Source organism: Ranitomeya variabilis, chromosome 3 (assembly GCF_051348905.1).
Source record: "Ranitomeya variabilis isolate aRanVar5 chromosome 3, aRanVar5.hap1, whole genome shotgun sequence".
In the NCBI taxonomy this organism is placed as follows: domain Eukaryota; kingdom Metazoa; phylum Chordata; class Amphibia; order Anura; family Dendrobatidae; genus Ranitomeya; species Ranitomeya variabilis.
In genome coordinates, this window is record NC_135234.1 from 772,526,299 (window position 1) to 772,546,322 (window position 20,024).

General features: G+C 39.2%; 1 protein-coding gene across 5 annotated transcripts in view; it reads left to right on the forward strand.

Moving 5' to 3' along the window:
- The window catches only part of SLCO2B1 (solute carrier organic anion transporter family member 2B1), a 218,952-nt gene that overhangs the window by 29,939 nt on the left and 168,989 nt on the right, over positions 1-20,024 (forward strand). For 2 of the 5 annotated variants that reach the window (XM_077298837.1, XM_077298836.1), the window contains exon 2: positions 19,613-19,719. In XM_077298837.1, the coding sequence (XP_077154952.1) occupies positions 19,636-19,719 (84 nt within the window). In that variant the 5' untranslated portion in view covers positions 19,613-19,635. Of the gene's footprint in view, positions 1-1,219; positions 2,605-16,517; positions 16,537-16,614; positions 16,641-19,612; positions 19,720-20,024 lie in introns of those variants that run through there. The other 3 variants (XM_077298835.1, XM_077298838.1, XM_077298839.1) reach the window with 3 other exon arrangements.

The window sequence follows — 20,024 nt, forward strand, 5'->3', positions numbered from 1 at the left end:
GAATAAGATGTAGGGCTGTGCAGCACTGTGGAGAGGATGGTCAGTGAGGTAGACAGATGAGGAGGAGATGTAGGGCCATGCAGCACTGTGGAGAGGACGGATAGGGAGGTAGACAAAGGTGAGGAGGAGATGTAGGGTGGTGAAGGACTGTGAAGAGGATGGGTAGGGTAATAGGCAGATGTGAATGAGATGTAGGGCTGTGCAGTACTGTGTTGAGGACAGGTAGGTGATAGATAAAGAGAAGATGTAGGGCGGTGCAGCACTGTGAAGAGGACGGGTAGGGTGGTAGACAGAGATGAAGAAATATAGGGTGGTGAAGCACTGTAAAGGGGATGGGTTTGGTAATAGGCAGATGAGAATAAGATGTAGGGTGGTGCAGCACTGTGGAGAGGACAGGTAGGGAGGTAGACAGATGAGAAGATGTATGGTGGTGCAGCACTGTGGAGAGGACAGGTAGGTGGTAGACAGATGAGGAGCAGATGTAGGACGGTGCAGCACTGTGGAGAGGATAAATAGGCTGGTAGAATGAGATGAGGGAGCACATGTAGGGCGGTGCAGCACTGTGGAGAGGACTAGTAGAATGAGATGAGGGAGCACATGTAGGGCGGTGCAGCACTGTGTGGAGCTTTTGGGGTGAGTTTGATAAGTTTACAGTATATTGTATGGAAAATAGCATAAGACTGATCTGGCACCACTAACAAAAGCCTTGTTCGCTGGTGACTGAGACACGCCATGTGACTACCAGGATCTTGTGCTTAACTCTAAAAAAGCAATTGTAACAGTCTTCATGAAAATAAGAGAAAGAGTGGCACTCACCATCCCACAAATCATTTTTTTTGTTTCAGACACATTAAAAACTGTTTGCAGGAGGGCGCAGGTAACACTGTGGACGACCATCGCTTCGATAGTAGGTTCCGTTGAAGCATTAGTACAATGTGAAGCGATCGTCGTCCATAGTGTTACCTGCGCCCTCCTATAACCAGTTTTGAATGTGTCTGAAACAAAGGATTGATATTATGGGATGGTGAGTGCCACTCTTTTTCTTCATGAAGACTGTTACAGTATATTTTTTGCTACTGTAAGGAGGAGGACCAGGCTGCAAGTACCTGTACTGAGCCGGGTCCGGAACTGCTGAGGCTGCATCCTCTGTTTCCTGGGGGAAGGAATAGGGGACCGGACAGGCCTCATGACCCAGGAAGAGGGGGCCTGTTTAGAGAGTAAACCTGGCCGGAAACTGAGGGAGAAAGCTCTTGAAGCTGCAGAGAGGCCCCTGCCATCAGCGTGGAAGCAGCAGGGCAGGCAGTGCACTCCGCACCCAACCCTCTGGCACTGCGATGGACTGCAGCAGACAGACCCGGTGGCCAAGAGAGAGACTTGGCAGGAACCGACCGCGCGCAGCAGGGGGATGTGAGTGCTCCAGCCATCAAGCATAAATGTAGCGCAGGCCCGTGCTCGACTTTTCCCGCCAGCCTTGAGAGGAGCAAAGTGCTTGCGCAGCATGCTCCGTGAGGTGTGCAGCCAGGCCGAGACGAAACGGGGCTGGCCATATACCAGGACGCTGCTGGAGCTTGCCACAGTGACAGTGAGAGAGCCGGGAGCCCTGTTCAGCTGAGCGTCGCACATAAGCTTAAGAGCCAGGGCAGTGTGCAGGACTGTTTGTTGCTGCTCACATTGCTGGATGTTGCCAAACTGTTTGACCAGGACCCTGACAGTATTACGGCCTTGCCTGCATTGGCCACAGCCACTTATGGACTAGGGGCCCAGGGAAAGGTGCTGGACGCCGACCACTGCCGCCAGAAGACAGACCGCCATTACCAGCAGGACCTTCTTGGACAAGCACCGCACCAGCTGTTGTCGGCGATACTGACTCAATCAGCATCTAGAGTCGGTGAAACTTCTGACACGATAAGTGTAGAAAGGAGCGGCCGTTACTAAATCTACTGTTTTTCAACCCTGCATATCCTTTTGCCATTGAACCGTTTAAACTGTTTGCCTCCCTGCGTGGAGTATCCCCCTGTTCAAGTAAAATTGTTAACCCTTGCTCTTCCTCCTGTCCGTCACTGCATCCCGTAACCTGCTCACACTACAATGGATGGACAATCGGTGCGATGACTGCACAGGATGAAGATATTAGAGGAATGGAGATAGCACTGAATGCTAGGTCTGTTTGTTCAACAGGGTCTGTAAAGAATTGTCATAGAATGCAATAATAAATGGCTAAAATCTTCTGCCCTGGGCAGTAAATGCAGCTATGACCATTACCCCACCCATACTGAAGTCCTGGAGGGGACGTCATTGTCCACATCTCCACATGCCAAACCAGAATGTCAAAATCCAGTGTGGGAAGTGCGGGATTCTGTCCAGGAATTTATTGATACATTGTATCCAGTAGTGACCTGTTCTGCAGCCCTGAGCTGTGAGCGTTTCTGGGCTCATGGGTGAATGTGGCCGGTCTGGTTTACTTTGTGTTTAAAGGTCACAAAACATTTCTCTATAATAGAGAGCGCAGGGACTGAAGGCGCAGATCTGGAGGAGACGGGTCCTGGAGGCACCTGGGGTGATAATATATGGACTCAGGGACAAGAGAACACAACTTGTATCAAGGTAACGACTTACTTTGTGTCTTCCCGGTCAATAATGATAACAATAATGGTCAGCGACTTGTGACCTGTGAAACTTCAGTGTGCGCTGTCAATGTGCACATGTATTATTGCTGCATCTTTTATACTTTTAACCATGGGGCTGTTTTTGTACATGTAGCTGCCCGGTGATCTTCAACCAGCGTGTGCTATCAATGTCCACGAGTATTTCCAGGGTTTATTTTACCCTGTGGTCAACATGCAACAATCCAGATGTTGATTCACTACAGCCGGGTGTCCAGAGCTCACATATTATTAATAGTTCTGGAATTTATATGTATTTACCTGTTTATGGAGATGACTTTATTCTTGTTATATCGATGATCTGCAACCTGTAAGGCTATGTGCACACAATGAGTAAAATGTCCGCATCATTTCTGCATCTGTTGGCAGGAAAAACACAGCACAAAAATGGGTGGTTTTGCATGCTTTTTTCTAAGCGTTTTTGCCTGCTTTTTTCCATGTGTTTTTGCCTGCTTTTTTTCTGTACATTTTTGGTGTGTTTTTGCCTGCTTTTTTTCTGTGCGTTATTGCCTGCGTTTTTGGTGCTTTTCTTTCGTATGCTTTTGACTGATTGGAGTGAAGTCAAGTGTGAGACATGCAGGGCAAAAACGCACAGAGAATTGACATTCTGTAGATCATGTTCTGCGACAAATCTGCGAGTCAGAAATACTCTACGTGTGCATGACACTTCAGGTTTCTCATTCACTTTGCTGTCATCAGGATTGCTGCAGGTTTATCTAGAAAATCTGCAAGGATAAAATGCAGCAAACCTGCAATGTGTGCACACAGACAAACTCTCCAGGTGCTATAAGGTCCCGGTATGATCGGTACTAATCGTTTGCTTATGTTTTCATTGTTATTTTTCTGCTTTATATATTGATAAATAAGATAATGAATACAACTATCATAAAGTTACCAATATTGCTGCACTTAATTAATAGTATACTGGAAATTGCTGATGCAAACCTGCCTCTTTGTAGTGTGCAGTAATATTTTTTGGTTTTGGTGTGCACAGATGACCTGTGGCCAAAGCTTTCACTTAAACATCCCTCCTGAGCCATTTGTATCGGCATGTAGGTCGCAGAAAGTTGAATAAAATGATATCCTGGTACCTGTGAAATGCCCGCCAGGGCCGTTGGGTACTCGGTACTGGGTCCGGTACTTAAAGGGATGTGTCACGGCAACGGCGACCCGATCCGTGGCCCTGGGCACCCATATTAAAGGGAATGTATTTAGAGGGATTTATGAGATAATAAGAGTTCGTGACGCCACATGTGGTATTCGGTCAGTGGGGACTGACACTGCTTAAAGGGGTCCTCTGGGGTGATGTTATGGCAGCTTGGATGGTATAACTTCCCACAGGTGAAGTGTATCTCCAGGGCTCCCGGTGTGTAGATAAAGATGGTGAGTGGTGCAACAAAGAACGAAGGACACAGGTTTGCAGTCTCTTTACATAGTTTACTGATGGTAGCAGGCCGCCACAGTCCAGGGCACCAGAACACAGGTACGGGCAGGGTCCGGCCAGCTTGGAAGCGAATTCAGAGTCCCCTTTAACCAGGTGGAGTTAAAAGCCTTCCTCTAGCGCGGTGGTGTTGTAGTCCCTTACTGCCTATGGCTTCTGGAAAGGTCCTCTCAGTTCTCTCTGTCCCCCTTTAGGTAGGACTCAAACCCGTATGACAGGTGACTCGAGCCTTTTTACACGGTCTCTATCACGACCCGGGCTCTATGCGCCACTGTTTCTCCTGGGTATTAGGGATGACAAGTTACATGTAGTCTAGCTGCCCTACCGGTTTCTGTTGTGCCTCCTAGAGTATGACACAACCTCGGTCCTCCGGTTACCGGTATCTGCGCTCACTCTGTCAGGGAAGTAGCCCAGTCTCTGCTATTCCCCCTTATTGTCACTCTCCTGTGCTTCGCTCTCCGGCACGTTCACTACAAGTTGTTCTTCCTTCTGTATCTCGCTATCTTGGAGCTGCAGTATTTCAGGCTACATGGCCCCTCACTCGTCCTTCTGCCTCCGACTGCTCCCATCTGCTGTCTGGCACCAACTGTCTAACTCTTCCTAACTGCCTAGCAACTACCTAGCAACTGACTCCTCATCCTGACCAGAGAGAGCAGCTCTGGCCTGGAGTGGTGTTGTATGTGCTGATTACCTGTCAAAAGGATCCTTCATCGCTTCCAAGCGTGACATCACTCTCCCCGTGAGGAAAGCAATGCCACTGTAACAACCAGGACCCTGGGGCGTCACACTTGCAACTTGATGACTTATTCTTGAGAAACGCACATTTTTCTTAATATGTAATTGAGCTGTTAAGATCTATGGGCGAGGCATAGGTCTCCCTGAGAATTGCTTTTGGAGCGCAGTATGTGAAATCTCTGCTTTCAATGCAACGGGGCTTTTCCTTAGAGTTTTCCCTGGAGGTTTGAGCTTCAGCCATCCTTCCAGACACTGCCAATCACCTGGTTTGGAACTACAAGTCCCAGTGCAGCGCCCCAGAGTCCTGGTCGTTGCAGTACTGATGCTCCGCCGCTAAGGGGGGCTATGGTACGTCTGATGGCACTGAAGAAGTTCACCTGACCAGGTATCACAGACACCAATGCACTTCACAGTCTGGCCTCCAGGGGGAGCTAAGGGTGCTATGTATTAGGCCACTCCTCACAATCTGGTAAAACTGGGGGTTAGATAGGAAGTTAGAGAGAAGCTGACTGGGTTGGAACCAGGCAACATCCTGTGGCAGAGGGTGTTGCAGGGGAAGATTCAGGGGGGTCCCTGTCAGGGGTGGGATCCTGACAGGCCTAGCGAACAGAAAGAACGTTATGGGACCGCGCCTGCACTTCATTGCGGTGGTACCCCAAGAAAGGACAAGAAGCGAGATTTATTGTGCTGAGTGAGAAACGAGATCAACGCAACAAGGAGAAATACCAGTAGGAGTCGTGCTGTAAGACGAGGCAACATCCTACTGAGGCGCGTAGCCGGTGGCCGGAACGCCGAGGAAGTATTGAGCTCCAGGCCTAACTTCAAACCTACGGCAGGACAGTCAGCTATAGGCGGGCTGTCTCACCCAAAATCACCTAAGAAGACATAGGGGGCAACAACAGGAGAGGGGCGACTCTAGGGTCCCGGAAGAGCTCCGAGCCTTCACGTCATACGGGTGCGTCCTAGCCATATCATCTGAGGGGACGAAGAAGAACATCAAAATCGAGTTGTGAGGGAACTTCAGAAACAGACACAACAGTTGTGGGGACTATCCCGTAAGCACAGCAGGGGAGGACCGCAACACACAAGCGCTAGAAGGTAGGCACAGATTTCCACCTGCAAAGGGAACTCTGGAGGTGCCATCGGACCGGCCGGACTCCGGTAGCCCGGTTAACCGTATTCCGGACTGAGGATCCTGAAGCCTTCAGTAAAGAGGTAAAGAGACTGCAACCTGGTGTCCTCGTTATTTACTACGACCTGCACCACACCACAACAGCATCACCATCCCCACCTTTCATTGGGCGCCCCTCAGCAGGGTCACGGACCGGGTCTAGCCACCATGACAACCCCAGAACAGAGACTCAGAGGCCCGGTACCGGGTACCCCTCAGCCCTGCGGCAGTGGGGGCGCTGCACCAGCATGTAGTCAGGCAGTGTGGAGAATGTATGGCATGCTGGGATTTCTAGTATTATTTCAGTTGGGGAGGTGCTGGATGCAGACCTGTTTTCCAATACAGACAGGAAAGAGGGGTCACTTAATTAACTAATTCCCATTCTCAGATTAACGTTTGCCATTTTGTAAATAACTTTAAATTTCTACAAGGAAATCCATCAAATTCTAAATATGTTATCTGAAAAATTCAGCTATTTAAATTTGTGGGTTTTTTTTAATCATGTGGTGTCGTCTTTCAGGTTGTGGAATCTCAGTTCAGATAGTAAGAATAAAAAGTGAGTTACAAAACGTTTGTTGTTACTGGTAAAGATAAATGTCAGAAAGGTTTGTGATAAGATGAAAAGATAAAACAGCAAACAAAACAAGTAATATACTAGAGCTGTAACGCTATGCCGACGTCCCTGCGTGATGCATCTCCCTCCTCCATGCAGGGATGCCGACATACTCACCGCCCGGCCATGGCAGCTTCCTCGTTCCCTGCTTCTTCCTCCCTGCCTCCCGTGCACGCTCCTGTATTCCTGTGTAGCATGTACCTTACCCTGAGCCGCGCCGACATTACCTGAACTCTGTAACAGCTCTATGTTCCCTGAACTCCGAAAGCACACCTGTCTGAACAGGCTCCGAAGCAGCCATAGCTGTAACTCTGCATCCGGTCCGTGTCAGCAGTGGCGTAACTTGAATCTCATGGTCCCCGATGCGAAAGCTCCAACGGGGCTCCCAAATATTTTAAATCTTTCATAGCAATACTCTTTTTCTTTAGGCCAAAGGGACTTTTAGGGCCCCCTAGGCTCCAGGGCCCGGGTGCGATTGCAACCCCTGCACCTGTTGTAGTTACACCATGGTCAGCAGATGCAATACCGAGGACGACCTTGAGTAATAACTGGAGGCTACCTGCAGCGTACATCTAACTCCACCAACAGGAGCTACACTGAAAATTACGTAGCCACTGAGCTACACCTCTACTAGGTAATCCCGGTCTCGCTACATTACAGCATGACAATCAGTATTATAGTAGTTATATTCTTGTACATAGGGGCAGTATTATAGTAGTTATATTCTTGTACATAGGGGGCAGTGTTATAGTAGTTATATTCTTGTACATAGGGGCAGTATTATAGTAGTTATATTCTTGTACATAGGAGCAGTATTATAGTAGTTATATTCTTGTACATAGGGGCAGTATTATAGTAGTTACATTCTTGTACATAGGAGCAGTATTATAGTAGTTATATTCTTGTACATAGGAGCAGTATTATAGTAGTTATATTCTTGTACATAGGATCAGTATTATAGTAGTTATATTCTTGTACATAGGGGTCAGTATTATAGTAGTTATATTCTTGTACATAGGGAGCAGTATTATAGTAGTTATATTCTTGTACATAGGAGCAGTATTATAGTAGTTATATTCTTGTACATAGGATCAGTATTATAGTAGTTATATTCTTGTACATAGGAGCAGTATTATAATAGTAGTTATATTCTTGTACATAGGAGCAGTATTATAGTAGTTATATTCTTGTACATAGGGGCAGTATTATAGTAGTTATATTCTTGTACATAGGAGCAGTATTATAGTAGTTATATTCTTGTACATAGGAGCAGTATTATAGTAGTTATATTCTTGTACATAGGAGCAGTATTATAGTAGTTATATTCTTGTACATAGGGGCAGTATTATAGTAGTTATATTCTTGTACATAGGATCAGTATTATAGTAGTTATATTCTTGTACATAGGAGCAGTATTATAATAGTAGTTATATTCTTGTACATAGGAGCAGTATTATAGTAGTTATATTCTTGTACATAGGGGCAGTATTATAGTAGTTATATTCTTGTACATAGGGGCAGTATTATAGAAGTTATATTCTTGTATATAGGAGACGTATTATAGTAGTTATATTCTTGTACATAGGAGCAGTATTATAGTAGTTATATTCTTGTACATAGAGGCAGTATTATAGTAGTTATATTCTTGTACATAGGAGCAGTATTATAGTAGTTATATTCTTGTACATAGGAGCAGTATTATAGCAGTTATATTCTTGTACATAGGAGCAGTATTATAGTAGTTATATTCTTGTACATAGGGGCAGTATTATAGTAGTTATATTCTTGTACATAGGAGCAGCATTATAGTAGTTATATTCTTGTACATAGGAGCAGTATTATAGTAGTGATATTCTTGTACATAGTGGCAGTATTATAGTAGTTATATTCTTGTACATAGGAGCAGCATTATAGTAGTTATATTCTTGTACATAAGAGCGGTATTATAGTAGTTATATTTTTGTACATAGGAGCAGTATTATAGTAGTTATATTCTTGTACATAGGGGGCAGTATTATAGTAGTTATATTCTTGTACATAGTGGGCAGTATTATAGTAGTTATATTCTTGTACATAGGGGGCAGTATTATAGTAGTTATATTCTTGTACTTAGGGGCAGTATTATAGTAGTTATATTCTTGTACATAGGAGCAGTATTATAGTAGTTATATTCTTGTACATAGGAGTATTATAGTAGTTAAATTCTTGTACATAGACGCAGTATTATAGTAGTTATATTCTTGTACATAGGAGCAGTATTATAGCAGTTATATTCTTGTACATAGGAGCAGCATTATAGTAGTTATATTCTTGTACATAGGGGCAATATTATAGTAGTTATATTCTTGTACATAGGGGCAGTATTATAGTACTTATATTCTTGTACATAGGAGCAGCATTATAGTAGTTATATTCTTGTACATAGGAGCAGTATTATAGTAGTGATATTCTTGTACATAGTGGCAGTATTATAGTAGTTATATTCTTGTACATAGGAGCAGCATTATAGTAGTTATATTCTTGTACATAGGAGCGGTATTATAGTAGTTATATTCTTGTACATAGGAGCAGTATTATAGTAGTTATATTCTTGTACATAGGAGTATTATAGTAGTTAAATTCTTGTACATAGACGCAGTATTATAGTAGTTATATTATTGTACATAGGAGCAGTATTATAGTAGTTATATTCTTGTACATAGGAGCAGCATTATAGCAGTTATATTCTTGTACATAGGAGCAGCATTATAGTAGTTATATTCTTGTACATAGGGGCAATATTATAGTAGTTATATTCTTGTACATAGGGGCAGTATTATAGTAGTTATATTCTTGTACATAGGAGCAGCATTATAGTAGTTATATTCTTGTACATAGGAGCAGTATTATAGTAGTGATATTCTTGTACATAGTGGCAGTATTATAGTAGTTATATTCTTGTACATAGGAGCGGCATTATAGTAGTTATATTCTTGTACATAGGAGCGGTATTATAGTAGTTATATTCTTGTACATAGGAGCAGTATTATAGTAGTTATATTCTTGTACATAGGGGGCAGTATTATAGTAGTTATATTCTTGTACATAGGGGCAGTATTATAATAGTTATATTCTTGTACATAGGAGCAGTATTATAGTAGTTATATTCTGGTACATAGGAGCAGTATAATAGTAGTTATATTCCTGTACATAGGGGCAGTATTATAGTAGTTATATTCTTGTACATAGGGGCAGTATTATAGTAGTTATATTCTTGTACATAGGAGCAGTATAATAGTAGTTATATTCCTGTACATAGGAGCAGTATTATAGTAGATATATTCTTGCACATAGGAGCAGTATTATAGTAGTTATATTCTTGCACATAGGGGCAGTATTATAGTAGTTATATTCTTGTACATAGGGGCAGTATTATAGTAGTTATATTCTTGTACATAGGGGGCAGTATTATAGTAGTTATATTCCTGTACATAGGGGCAGTATTATAGTAGTTATATTCTTATATATAGAAGCAGTATTATAGTAGTTATATTCTTGTACATAGGAGCAGTATTATAGTAGTTATATTCTTCTACATAGGGGCAGTATTATAGTAGTTATATTCCTGTACAAAGGGGCAGTATTATTGTAGTTATATTCTTGTACATAGGAGCAGTATTATAGTAATTATATTCTTGTACATAGGGGCAGTATTATAGTAGTTATATTCTTGTACATAGGGGCAGTATTATAGTAGTTATATTCATGTATGTAGGAGCAGTATTATAGTAATTATATTCTTGTACATAGGGGCAGTATTATAGTAGTTATATTCTTGTACATAGGGGCAGTATTATTGTAGTTATATTCTTGTACATAGGAGCAGTATTATAGTAATTATATTCTTGTACATAGGGGCAGTAGTATAGTAGTTATATTCTTGTACATAGGGGCAGTATTGGAGTAGTTATATTCTTGTGCATAGGGGCAGTATTATAGTAGTTATACTCTTGCACACAGGGGCAGTATTATAGTAGTTATATTCTTATACATAGAAGCAGTATTATAGTAGTTATATTCTTGTTCATAGGGGCATTATTATAGTAGTTATATGCTTGTACATAGGGGCAGTATTATAGTAGTTATATTCTTGTACATAGGAGCAGTATTATAGTGGTTATATTCTTGTACCTAGGGGCAGTATTATAGTAGTTATATTCTTGTACATAGGAGCAGTATTATAGTGGTTATATTCTTGTACATAGGGGCAGTATTATAGTAGTTATATTCTTGTACATAGGAGCAGTATTATAGTAGTTATATTCTTGTACATAGGGGCAGTATTATAGTAGTTATATTCTTGTACATAGGAGCAGTATTATAGTGGTTATATTCTTGTACCTAGGGGCAGTATTATAGTAGTTATATTCTTGTATATAGGAGCAGTATTATAGTAGTTATTTTCTTGTACATAGCAGCAGTATAATAGTAGTTATATTCTTGTACATGGGGCAGTATTATAGTAGTTGTATTCTGTACATAGGAGCAGTATTATAGTGGTTATATTCTTGTACATAGGAGCAGTATTATAGTAGTTATATTCTTGTACATAGGGGCAGTATTATAGTAGTTATATTCTTGTACATAGGAGCAGTATTATAGCAGTTATATTCTTGCACATAGGAGCAGTATTATAGTAGTTATATTCTTGTACATAGGAGCAGTATTATAGTAGTTATATTCTTGTACATAGGAGCAGTATTATAGTAGTTATATTCTTGAACATAGGGGCAGTATTATAGTTATATTCTTGTACATAGGAGGCAGAATTATTGTAGTTATATTCTTGTACATAGGGGCAGTATTATAGCAGTTATATTCTTGTACATAGGAGCAGTATTATTGTAGTTATATTCTTGTACATAGGAGCAGTATTATAGCAGTTATATTCTTGTACATAGTGGCAGTATTATAGTAGTTATATTCTTGTACATAAGAGCAGTATTATAGTAGTTATATTCTTGTACATAGGGGGCAGTATTATAGTGGTTATATTCTTGTACATAGGGGCAGTATTATAGTAGTTATATTCCTGTACATAGAGGGCAGTATTATAGTGGTTATATTCCTGTACATAGAGGGCAGTATTGTAGTGGTTATATTCTTTTACATAGGAGCATTATTATAGTAGTTATATTCTTGTACATAGGAGCAGTATTATAGTGGTTATATTCTTGTACATAGAGGGCAGTATTATAGTAGTTATATTCCTGTACATAGAGGGCAGTATTATAGTAGTTATATTCTTGTACATAGGAGCAGTATTATAGTAGTTATATTCTTGTACATAGGGGGCAGTATTATAGTAGTTATATTCTTGTACATAGGGGACAGTATTATAGTAGTTATATTCTTGTACATAGGGGCAGTATTATAATAGTTATATTCTTGTACATAGGGGCAGTATTATAGTAGTTATATTCTTGTACATAGGGGCAGTATTATAGTAGTTATATTCTTGTACATAGGAGCAGTATTATAGTAGTTATATTCTTGTACATATGGGCAGTATTATAGTAGTTATATTCTTGTACATAGGAGCAGTATTATAGTAGTTATATTCTTGTACATAGGAGCAGTATTATAGTAGTTATATTCTTGTACATATGGGCAGTATTATAGTAGTTATATTCTTGTACATAAAGGCAGTATTATAGTAGTTATATTCTTGTACATATGGGCAGTATTATAGTAGTTATATTCTTGTACATAGGAGCAGTATTATAGTAGTTATATTCTTGTACATAGGAGCAGTATTATAGTAGTTATATTCTTGTACATAGGAGGCAGTATTATAGTAGTTATATTCTTGTACATAGAGGCAGTATTATAGTAGTTATATTCTTGTACATATAGCCAGTATTATAGTAGTTATATTCTTGTACATAGGAGCAGTATTATAGTAGTTATATTCTTGTACATAGGAGCAGTATTATAGTAGTTATATTCTTGTACATATGGGCAGTATTATAGTAGTTATATTCTTGTACATAAAGGCAGTATTATAGTAGTTATATTCTTGTACATATGGGCAGTATTATAGTAGTTATATTTTTGTACATAGGAGCAGTATTATAGTATTTATATTCTTGTACATAGGAGCAGTATTATAGTAGTTATATTCTTGTACATAGGAGGCAGTATTATAGTAGTTATATTCTTGTACATAGAGGCAGTATTATAGTAGTTATATTCTTGTACATAGGGGCAGAATTATAGTAGTTATATTCTTGTACATAGGAGCAGTATTATAGTAGTTATATTCTTGTATATAGGGGGCAGTATTATAGTAGTTATATTCTTGTACATATGGGCAGTATTATAGTAGTTATATTCTTGTACATAGGAGCAGTATTATAATAGTTATATTCTTGCATATAGGGGCAGTATTATAGTAGTCATATTCTTGTACATAGGGGCAGTATTATAGTAGTTATATTCTTGTACATAGGGGCAGTATTATAGTAGTAATATTCTTGTACATAGGGGCAGTATTATAGTAGTTATATTCTTGTACACAGGAGCAGTATTATAATAGTTATATTCTTGCATATAGGGGCAGTATTATAGTAGTCATATTCTTGTACATAGGGGCAGTATTATAGTAGTTATATTCTTGTACATAGGGGCAGTATTATAGTAGTAATATTCTTGTACATAGGGGCAGTATTATAGTAGTTATATTCTTGTACATAGGAGCAGTATTATAGTAGTTATATTCTTGTACATAGGGGCAGTATTATAGTAGTTATATTCTTGTACTTAGGAGCAGTATTATAGTAGTTATATTCTTGTACATAGGGGCAGTATTATAGTAGTTATATTCTTGTACATAGGGGGCAGTATTATAGTAGTTATATTCTTGTACTTAGGAGCAGTATTATAGTAGTTATATTCTTGTACATAGGGGCAGTATTATAGTAGTTATATTCTTGTACATAGGGGCAGAATTATAGTAGTTATATTCTTGTACATAGGAGCAGTATTATAGTAGTTATATTCTTGTATATAGGGGGCAGTATTATAGTAGTTATATTCTTGTACATATGGGCAGTATTATAGTAGTTATATTCTTGTACATAGGAGCAGTATTATAATAGTTATATTCTTGCATATAGGGGCAGTATTATAGTAGTTATATTCCTGTACATAGAGGGCAGTATTATAGTGGTTATATTCCTGTACATAGAGGGCAGTATTGTAGTGGTTATATTCTTTTACATAGGAGCATTATTATAGTAGTTATATTCTTGTACATAGGAGCAGTATTATAGTGGTTATATTCTTGTACATAGAGGGCAGTATTATAGTAGTTATATTCCTGTACATAGAGGGCAGTATTATAGTAGTTATATTCTTGTACATAGGAGCAGTATTATAGTAGTTATATTCTTGTACATAGGGGGCAGTATTATAGTAGTTATATTCTTGTACATAGGGGACAGTATTATAGTAGTTATATTCTTGTACATAGGGGCAGTATTATAATAGTTATATTCTTGTACATAGGGGCAGTATTATAGTAGTTATATTCTTGTACATAGGGGCAGTATTATAGTAGTTATATTCTTGTACATAGGAGCAGTATTATAGTAGTTATATTCTTGTACATATGGGCAGTATTATAGTAGTTATATTCTTGTACATAGGAGCAGTATTATAGTAGTTATATTCTTGTACATAGGAGCAGTATTATAGTAGTTATATTCTTGTACATATGGGCAGTATTCTAGTAGTTATATTCTTGTACATAAAGGCAGTATTATAGTAGTTATATTCTTGTACATATGGGCAGTATTATAGTAGTTATATTCTTGTACATAGGAGCAGTATTATAGTAGTTATATTCTTGTACATAGGAGCAGTATTATAGTAGTTATATTCTTGTACATAGGAGGCAGTATTATAGTAGTTATATTCTTGTACATAGAGGCAGTATTATAGTAGTTATATTCTTGTACATATAGCCAGTATTATAGTAGTTATATTCTTGTACATAGGAGCAGTATTATAGTAGTTATATTCTTGTACATAGGAGCAGTATTATAGTAGTTATATTCTTGTACATATGGGCAGTATTATAGTAGTTATATTCTTGTACATAAAGGCAGTATTATAGTAGTTATATTCTTGTACATATGGGCAGTATTATAGTGGTTATATTTTTGTACATAGGAGCAGTATTATAGTATTTATATTCTTGTACATAGGAGCAGTATTATAGTAGTTATATTCTTGTACATAGGAGGCAGTATTATAGTAGTTATATTCTTGTACATAGAGGCAGTATTATAGTAGTTATATTCTTGTACATAGGGGCAGAATTATAGTAGTTATATTCTTGTACATAGGAGCAGTATTATAGTAGTTATATTCTTGTATATAGGGGGCAGTATTATAGTAGTTATATTCTTGTACATATGGGCAGTATTATAGTAGTTATATTCTTGTACATAGGAGCAGTATTATAATAGTTATATTCTTGCATATAGGGGCAGTATTATAGTAGTCATATTCTTGTACATAGGGGCAGTATTATAGTAGTTATATTCTTGTACATAGGGGCAGTATTATAGTAGTAATATTCTTGTACATAGGGGCAGTATTATAGTAGTTATATTCTTGTACACAGGAGCAGTATTATAATAGTTATATTCTTGCATATAGGGGCAGTATTATAGTAGTCATATTCTTGTACATAGGGGCAGTATTATAGTAGTTATATTCTTGTACATAGGGGCAGTATTATAGTAGTAATATTCTTGTACATAGGGGCAGTATTATAGTAGTTATATTCTTGTACATAGGAGCAGTATTATAGTAGTTATATTCTTGTACATAGGGGCAGTATTATAGTAGTTATATTCTTGTACTTAGGAGCAGTATTATAGTAGTTATATTCTTGTACATAGGGGCAGTATTATAGTAGTTATATTCTTGTACATAGGGGGCAGTATTATAGTAGTTATATTCTTGTACTTAGGAGCAGTATTATAGTAGTTATATTCTTGTACATAGGGGCAGTATTATAGTAGTTATATTCTTGTACATAGGGGTAGAATTATAGTAGTTATATTCTTGTACATAGGAGCAGTATTATAGTAGTTATATTCTTGTATATAGGGGGCAGTATTATAGTAGTTATATTCTTGTACATATGGGCAGTATTATAGTAGTTATATTCTTGTACATAGGAGCAGTATTATAATAGTTATATTCTTGCATATAGGGGCAGTATTATAGTAGTCATATTCTTGTACATAGGGGCAGTATTATAGTAGTTATATTCTTGTACACAGGAGCAGTATTATAATAGTTATATTCTTGTATATAGGGGCAGTATTATAGTAGTTATATTCTTGTACATAGGGGCAGTATTATAGTAGTTATATTCTTGTACATAGGGGCAGTATTATAGTAGTAATATTCTTGTACATAGGGGCAGTATTATAGTAGTTATATTCTTGTACATAGGAGCAGTATTATAGTAGTTATATTCTTGTACATAGGGGCAGTATTATAGTAGTTATATTCTTGTACATAGGAGCAGTATTATAGCAGTTATATTCTTGTACATAGGAGCAGTATTATAGTAGTTATATTTTTGTACATAGGGGCAGTATTATAGCAGTTATATTCTTGTACATAGGAGCAGTATTATAGTAGTTATACTCTTGTACATAGGAGCAGTATTATAGTAGTTATATTCTTGTACATAGAAATCTCCCAGCTTCCTGTACACCAGTGCCGTTACTCTTCACTCAGGGTCTTCTAATATGTCTGGATTTTCTTTGTTTGTTTCTTCTACAGTAGATTATTATGACTTCTGCACTTTGGCCATTCGCTCGTCTGATTGCTTACTTTTTCTTTCACGGTAGGAATGTCGTTTCTCTGCATTGTGTGATTCTACGTTTATGAAGACTTTTGTTCCTATCTGATTCTTAGAATTGTCATATCTTCAGATTTTTGCTAACAGAGGTAAAGATAATAACCCGTCACCCAGATAATACAGGCTACGCTGCGCTGCTTGTGAGTTTAGTAGTAAGCCTCAGGCAGACATATGTTCCTTGAACAGTTTCTGCTCCTCAGGCCACCACTTTTGTCAGGAAGTGATAGGGAACCAGTGAAATACTTTTAATATTTTACTGTTTTTCTTTTCATACCTTCATCACTATTCCAGTTACTCTTTATTGATCTCAATTTTCGGACAATTGTAAACGGATCTTATTTACTTGTGAATCCATCCTAAAGCCTTCCCTCCACAAGGGTCAGCCGTGCCTACAAGTTATGGAGAGAAGGAGATCTGTGGATGCCATTTGTTGCATTCTCTGCTTTTAGTGTTGCAAACAATCAAATGTCGGTGTTGGCTTCAAAAGCCCTTAAGTTTTTGTATTTGGGGAAGTTCTGGTGGAGTTTGGTATCTTCTCACCTCATTATAGAGACTAAATTCCCAAATATCTGGCAAGGATAGGGTCTCTTACGTTTATAGCCGATTATTTCTACACTTGTATTCCTCTTCTCAAGCTTATGGTTGAGTGGACTAAGGTAGAGACATAGACTGGACAAGCTGGACTTTACATGTGTCGGTTTTTTTACTTGCTCTTAGTGGTGACTGAGGGGTTAACCTAAAAGTCCTGGGTCCTTCAGCTATGATATATTATTCATAGTTTTTTGTTTTCCTTAAATGTGTCAGGAGAACATTACGGGCCATTCCTCCCAACCATCTTTTATCCAGTAGGACATTGACAAATTGGGGGAGGTGTTCTGCTGTCCCAATACATCAGGGCTATGTCCCGACTTCAGCTCTGTAGCACAGTGATGCGTCCTCCATGCAAACTCAGGCGATACCTTGATTGTTCAGTTCCTCCTCTGACAAAGGAACTCTATATTGCCAAGGATAAGAGAATTATATATGGCTACACCTCTACATTCTGTTAATCATACAATCCTAGATTGCTGGAGTGGGAAGGGTCCTCCAGGGTCATCTGGTCCAACCCCCTGCTCAATGAAGGATTTACAAAACCTTCTCAGACAGACATCTGTCCATCCTCTGTTTGAAGACTTCCATTGAGGGAGAACTCACCACCTCTCGTGGCCGCCTGTTCCACTCATTGATCACCTTCACTGTCAGAGTGTTTTCTAATATCTAATCTGTATCTTCTCCCTTTCAGTTTCCTCCCATTGCTTCTCGTCTTTCCATGTGTAAATGAGAATAATGATGATCCCTCTACAATGTAACAGCCTTTCAGATATTTGTAGACGGCTATTAAGTCTCCTCTTAGTCTTTTTTTTGCAGCTAAACATTCCCAGATTCTGTAACCGTTCCTCATAGGACATGGTTTGCAGTCCGCTCACCATCCTGGTCGCTCTTCTCTGAACTTGCTCCAGTTTTTCAAAGTCTTTTTTAAAATGTGGCACCCAGAACTGGACACAGTATTCCAGACGAGGCCTGACCAAGGAGGAGTATAGCGGGATAATTACTTTATGTGATCTAGACTCTATGCTTCTCCTAATACATCCTAGAACTGTGTTTGCCTTGTTTGCTGCTACATCACACTGTTGACTCATGTGCAATCTGTGATCTATTACTACACCCAAGTCTTTTTCGCACGTACTGTTGCTTAGTTCTATTCCTCCCATTCTATATATGCTTTTTTCATTTTTCTTGCCCAGATATAGGCCTTTGCATTTCTCCTTGTTAAAAACCATTCTGTTAGTTGCTGCCCACAGTGTATTTAGATCTTTTTGAATCCTCTCTCTGGTATTAGATATCCCTCCTAGCTTTGCGTCATCAACAAGTGTAATCAGTTTACCCTCAATTCCTTCATCTAAATCATTGATAAAGATGTTGAACAACACTGACGCCGGGACTGAGCATTGTGGTACTCCACTTGAGACATTCTTTCAACTGGATGTGCAACCATTTATGACCACTCCTTGGGTCCGATCACTGAGCCAGTTATGAATCTACCTAACAGTTGCCTTGTCCATTCCATAGTTGGTCTTTTTTTTTTTTTTAAATAAGGATGGTATGAGATACTTTGTCAAATGCATTGCTAAAGTCAAAATATACTATATCTCCTGCGTTTCTCTGATCCACCCAGTCAGGGATTCTGTCATAGAAGGAAATTATGTTCTTCTGTTCTTCTTTATAGGCACATTGTACTGGTACGTTGAGATACAGTTTTTCTGTGTACAAACTAAAGCAGCAAACATATATATAGATAGATAGAGATACATACAAACACTTATTTAGTTAGTACATAGAGGTGTAATTTTATTTAGCGCTGTCTCACAATGTACCAGTACCATGTGCCTATAAAGAAGAACAGCATCTAGAGGCACAGTCAATTTTGTATCTTTCAAATGCACTATATTATTAATAAAAGGTGATGTCCAGAATTAAGTTGAAACTGTGCAGTCACTCTGTTGTTGCAAACTGCTGAAACTTGACAGTGTTCGGTGCAAGAGCCATCTTAATATCCCAGTATTGCTGGCGTGAGTAGGCAGTCATGTGACCGCATGTTTACGATTGGCATACCTACAGTCATTAGCTGAGTAGACGAGTTGGCATGCGACTGCTAGTATGCAAATCTCATACGTATGTCATGTGACCTTCTGCACAACTGTGGAATCGTTACAATGTGTGCACCACATTTATTCCACACTGTCATATATATGTACGTGGCAAAGGGAGAATGAGATGTAATTGGGTGAGGCCAGAGTTGTGGTTAAGTTTGTGGCATAAACTTTTTTCACGATGTTTGATCTGTCCCGGTTTTACTTCTTGGGTAATTTGACCTCCTGCGGCTTTCCGGCATCCAGATCATTACAGAAGATGATGGTGTAATGTATTTTTTTATCCTCACCCTTTTCTTTCCCTGAAGTTGATAGGATGGAAAGAGTCTGAGCTGCTGAGATCCTCTTACACTACATTCTTTTTTTTACAGAGAAGTAAAGTATCTGAAGGAAAATGACGGCCACGAGTCAAAACATCTACTGTGAAAGTCAGACAAACAACAAGAAATGCTGCAGGAATCCATTCACCAGCATCAAGGTTAGAGACCGACAAAGCGCACTCACCCTCAGTCCACACCTCACTCAAAGCGCACTCACCCTCAGTCCACACCTCACTCACCCTCAGTCCACTCCTCACTCACAGCGCACTCACGCTCAGTCCACACCTCACTCACAGTGCACTCACCCTCAGTCTACTCCTTACTCACAGTGCACTCACCCTCAGTCCACTCCTCACTCACCCTCAGTCCACTCCTCACTCACAGCGCACTCACCCTCAGTCTACTCCTTACTCACAGTGCACTCACCCTCAGTCCACTCCTCACTCACCCTCAGTCCACTCCT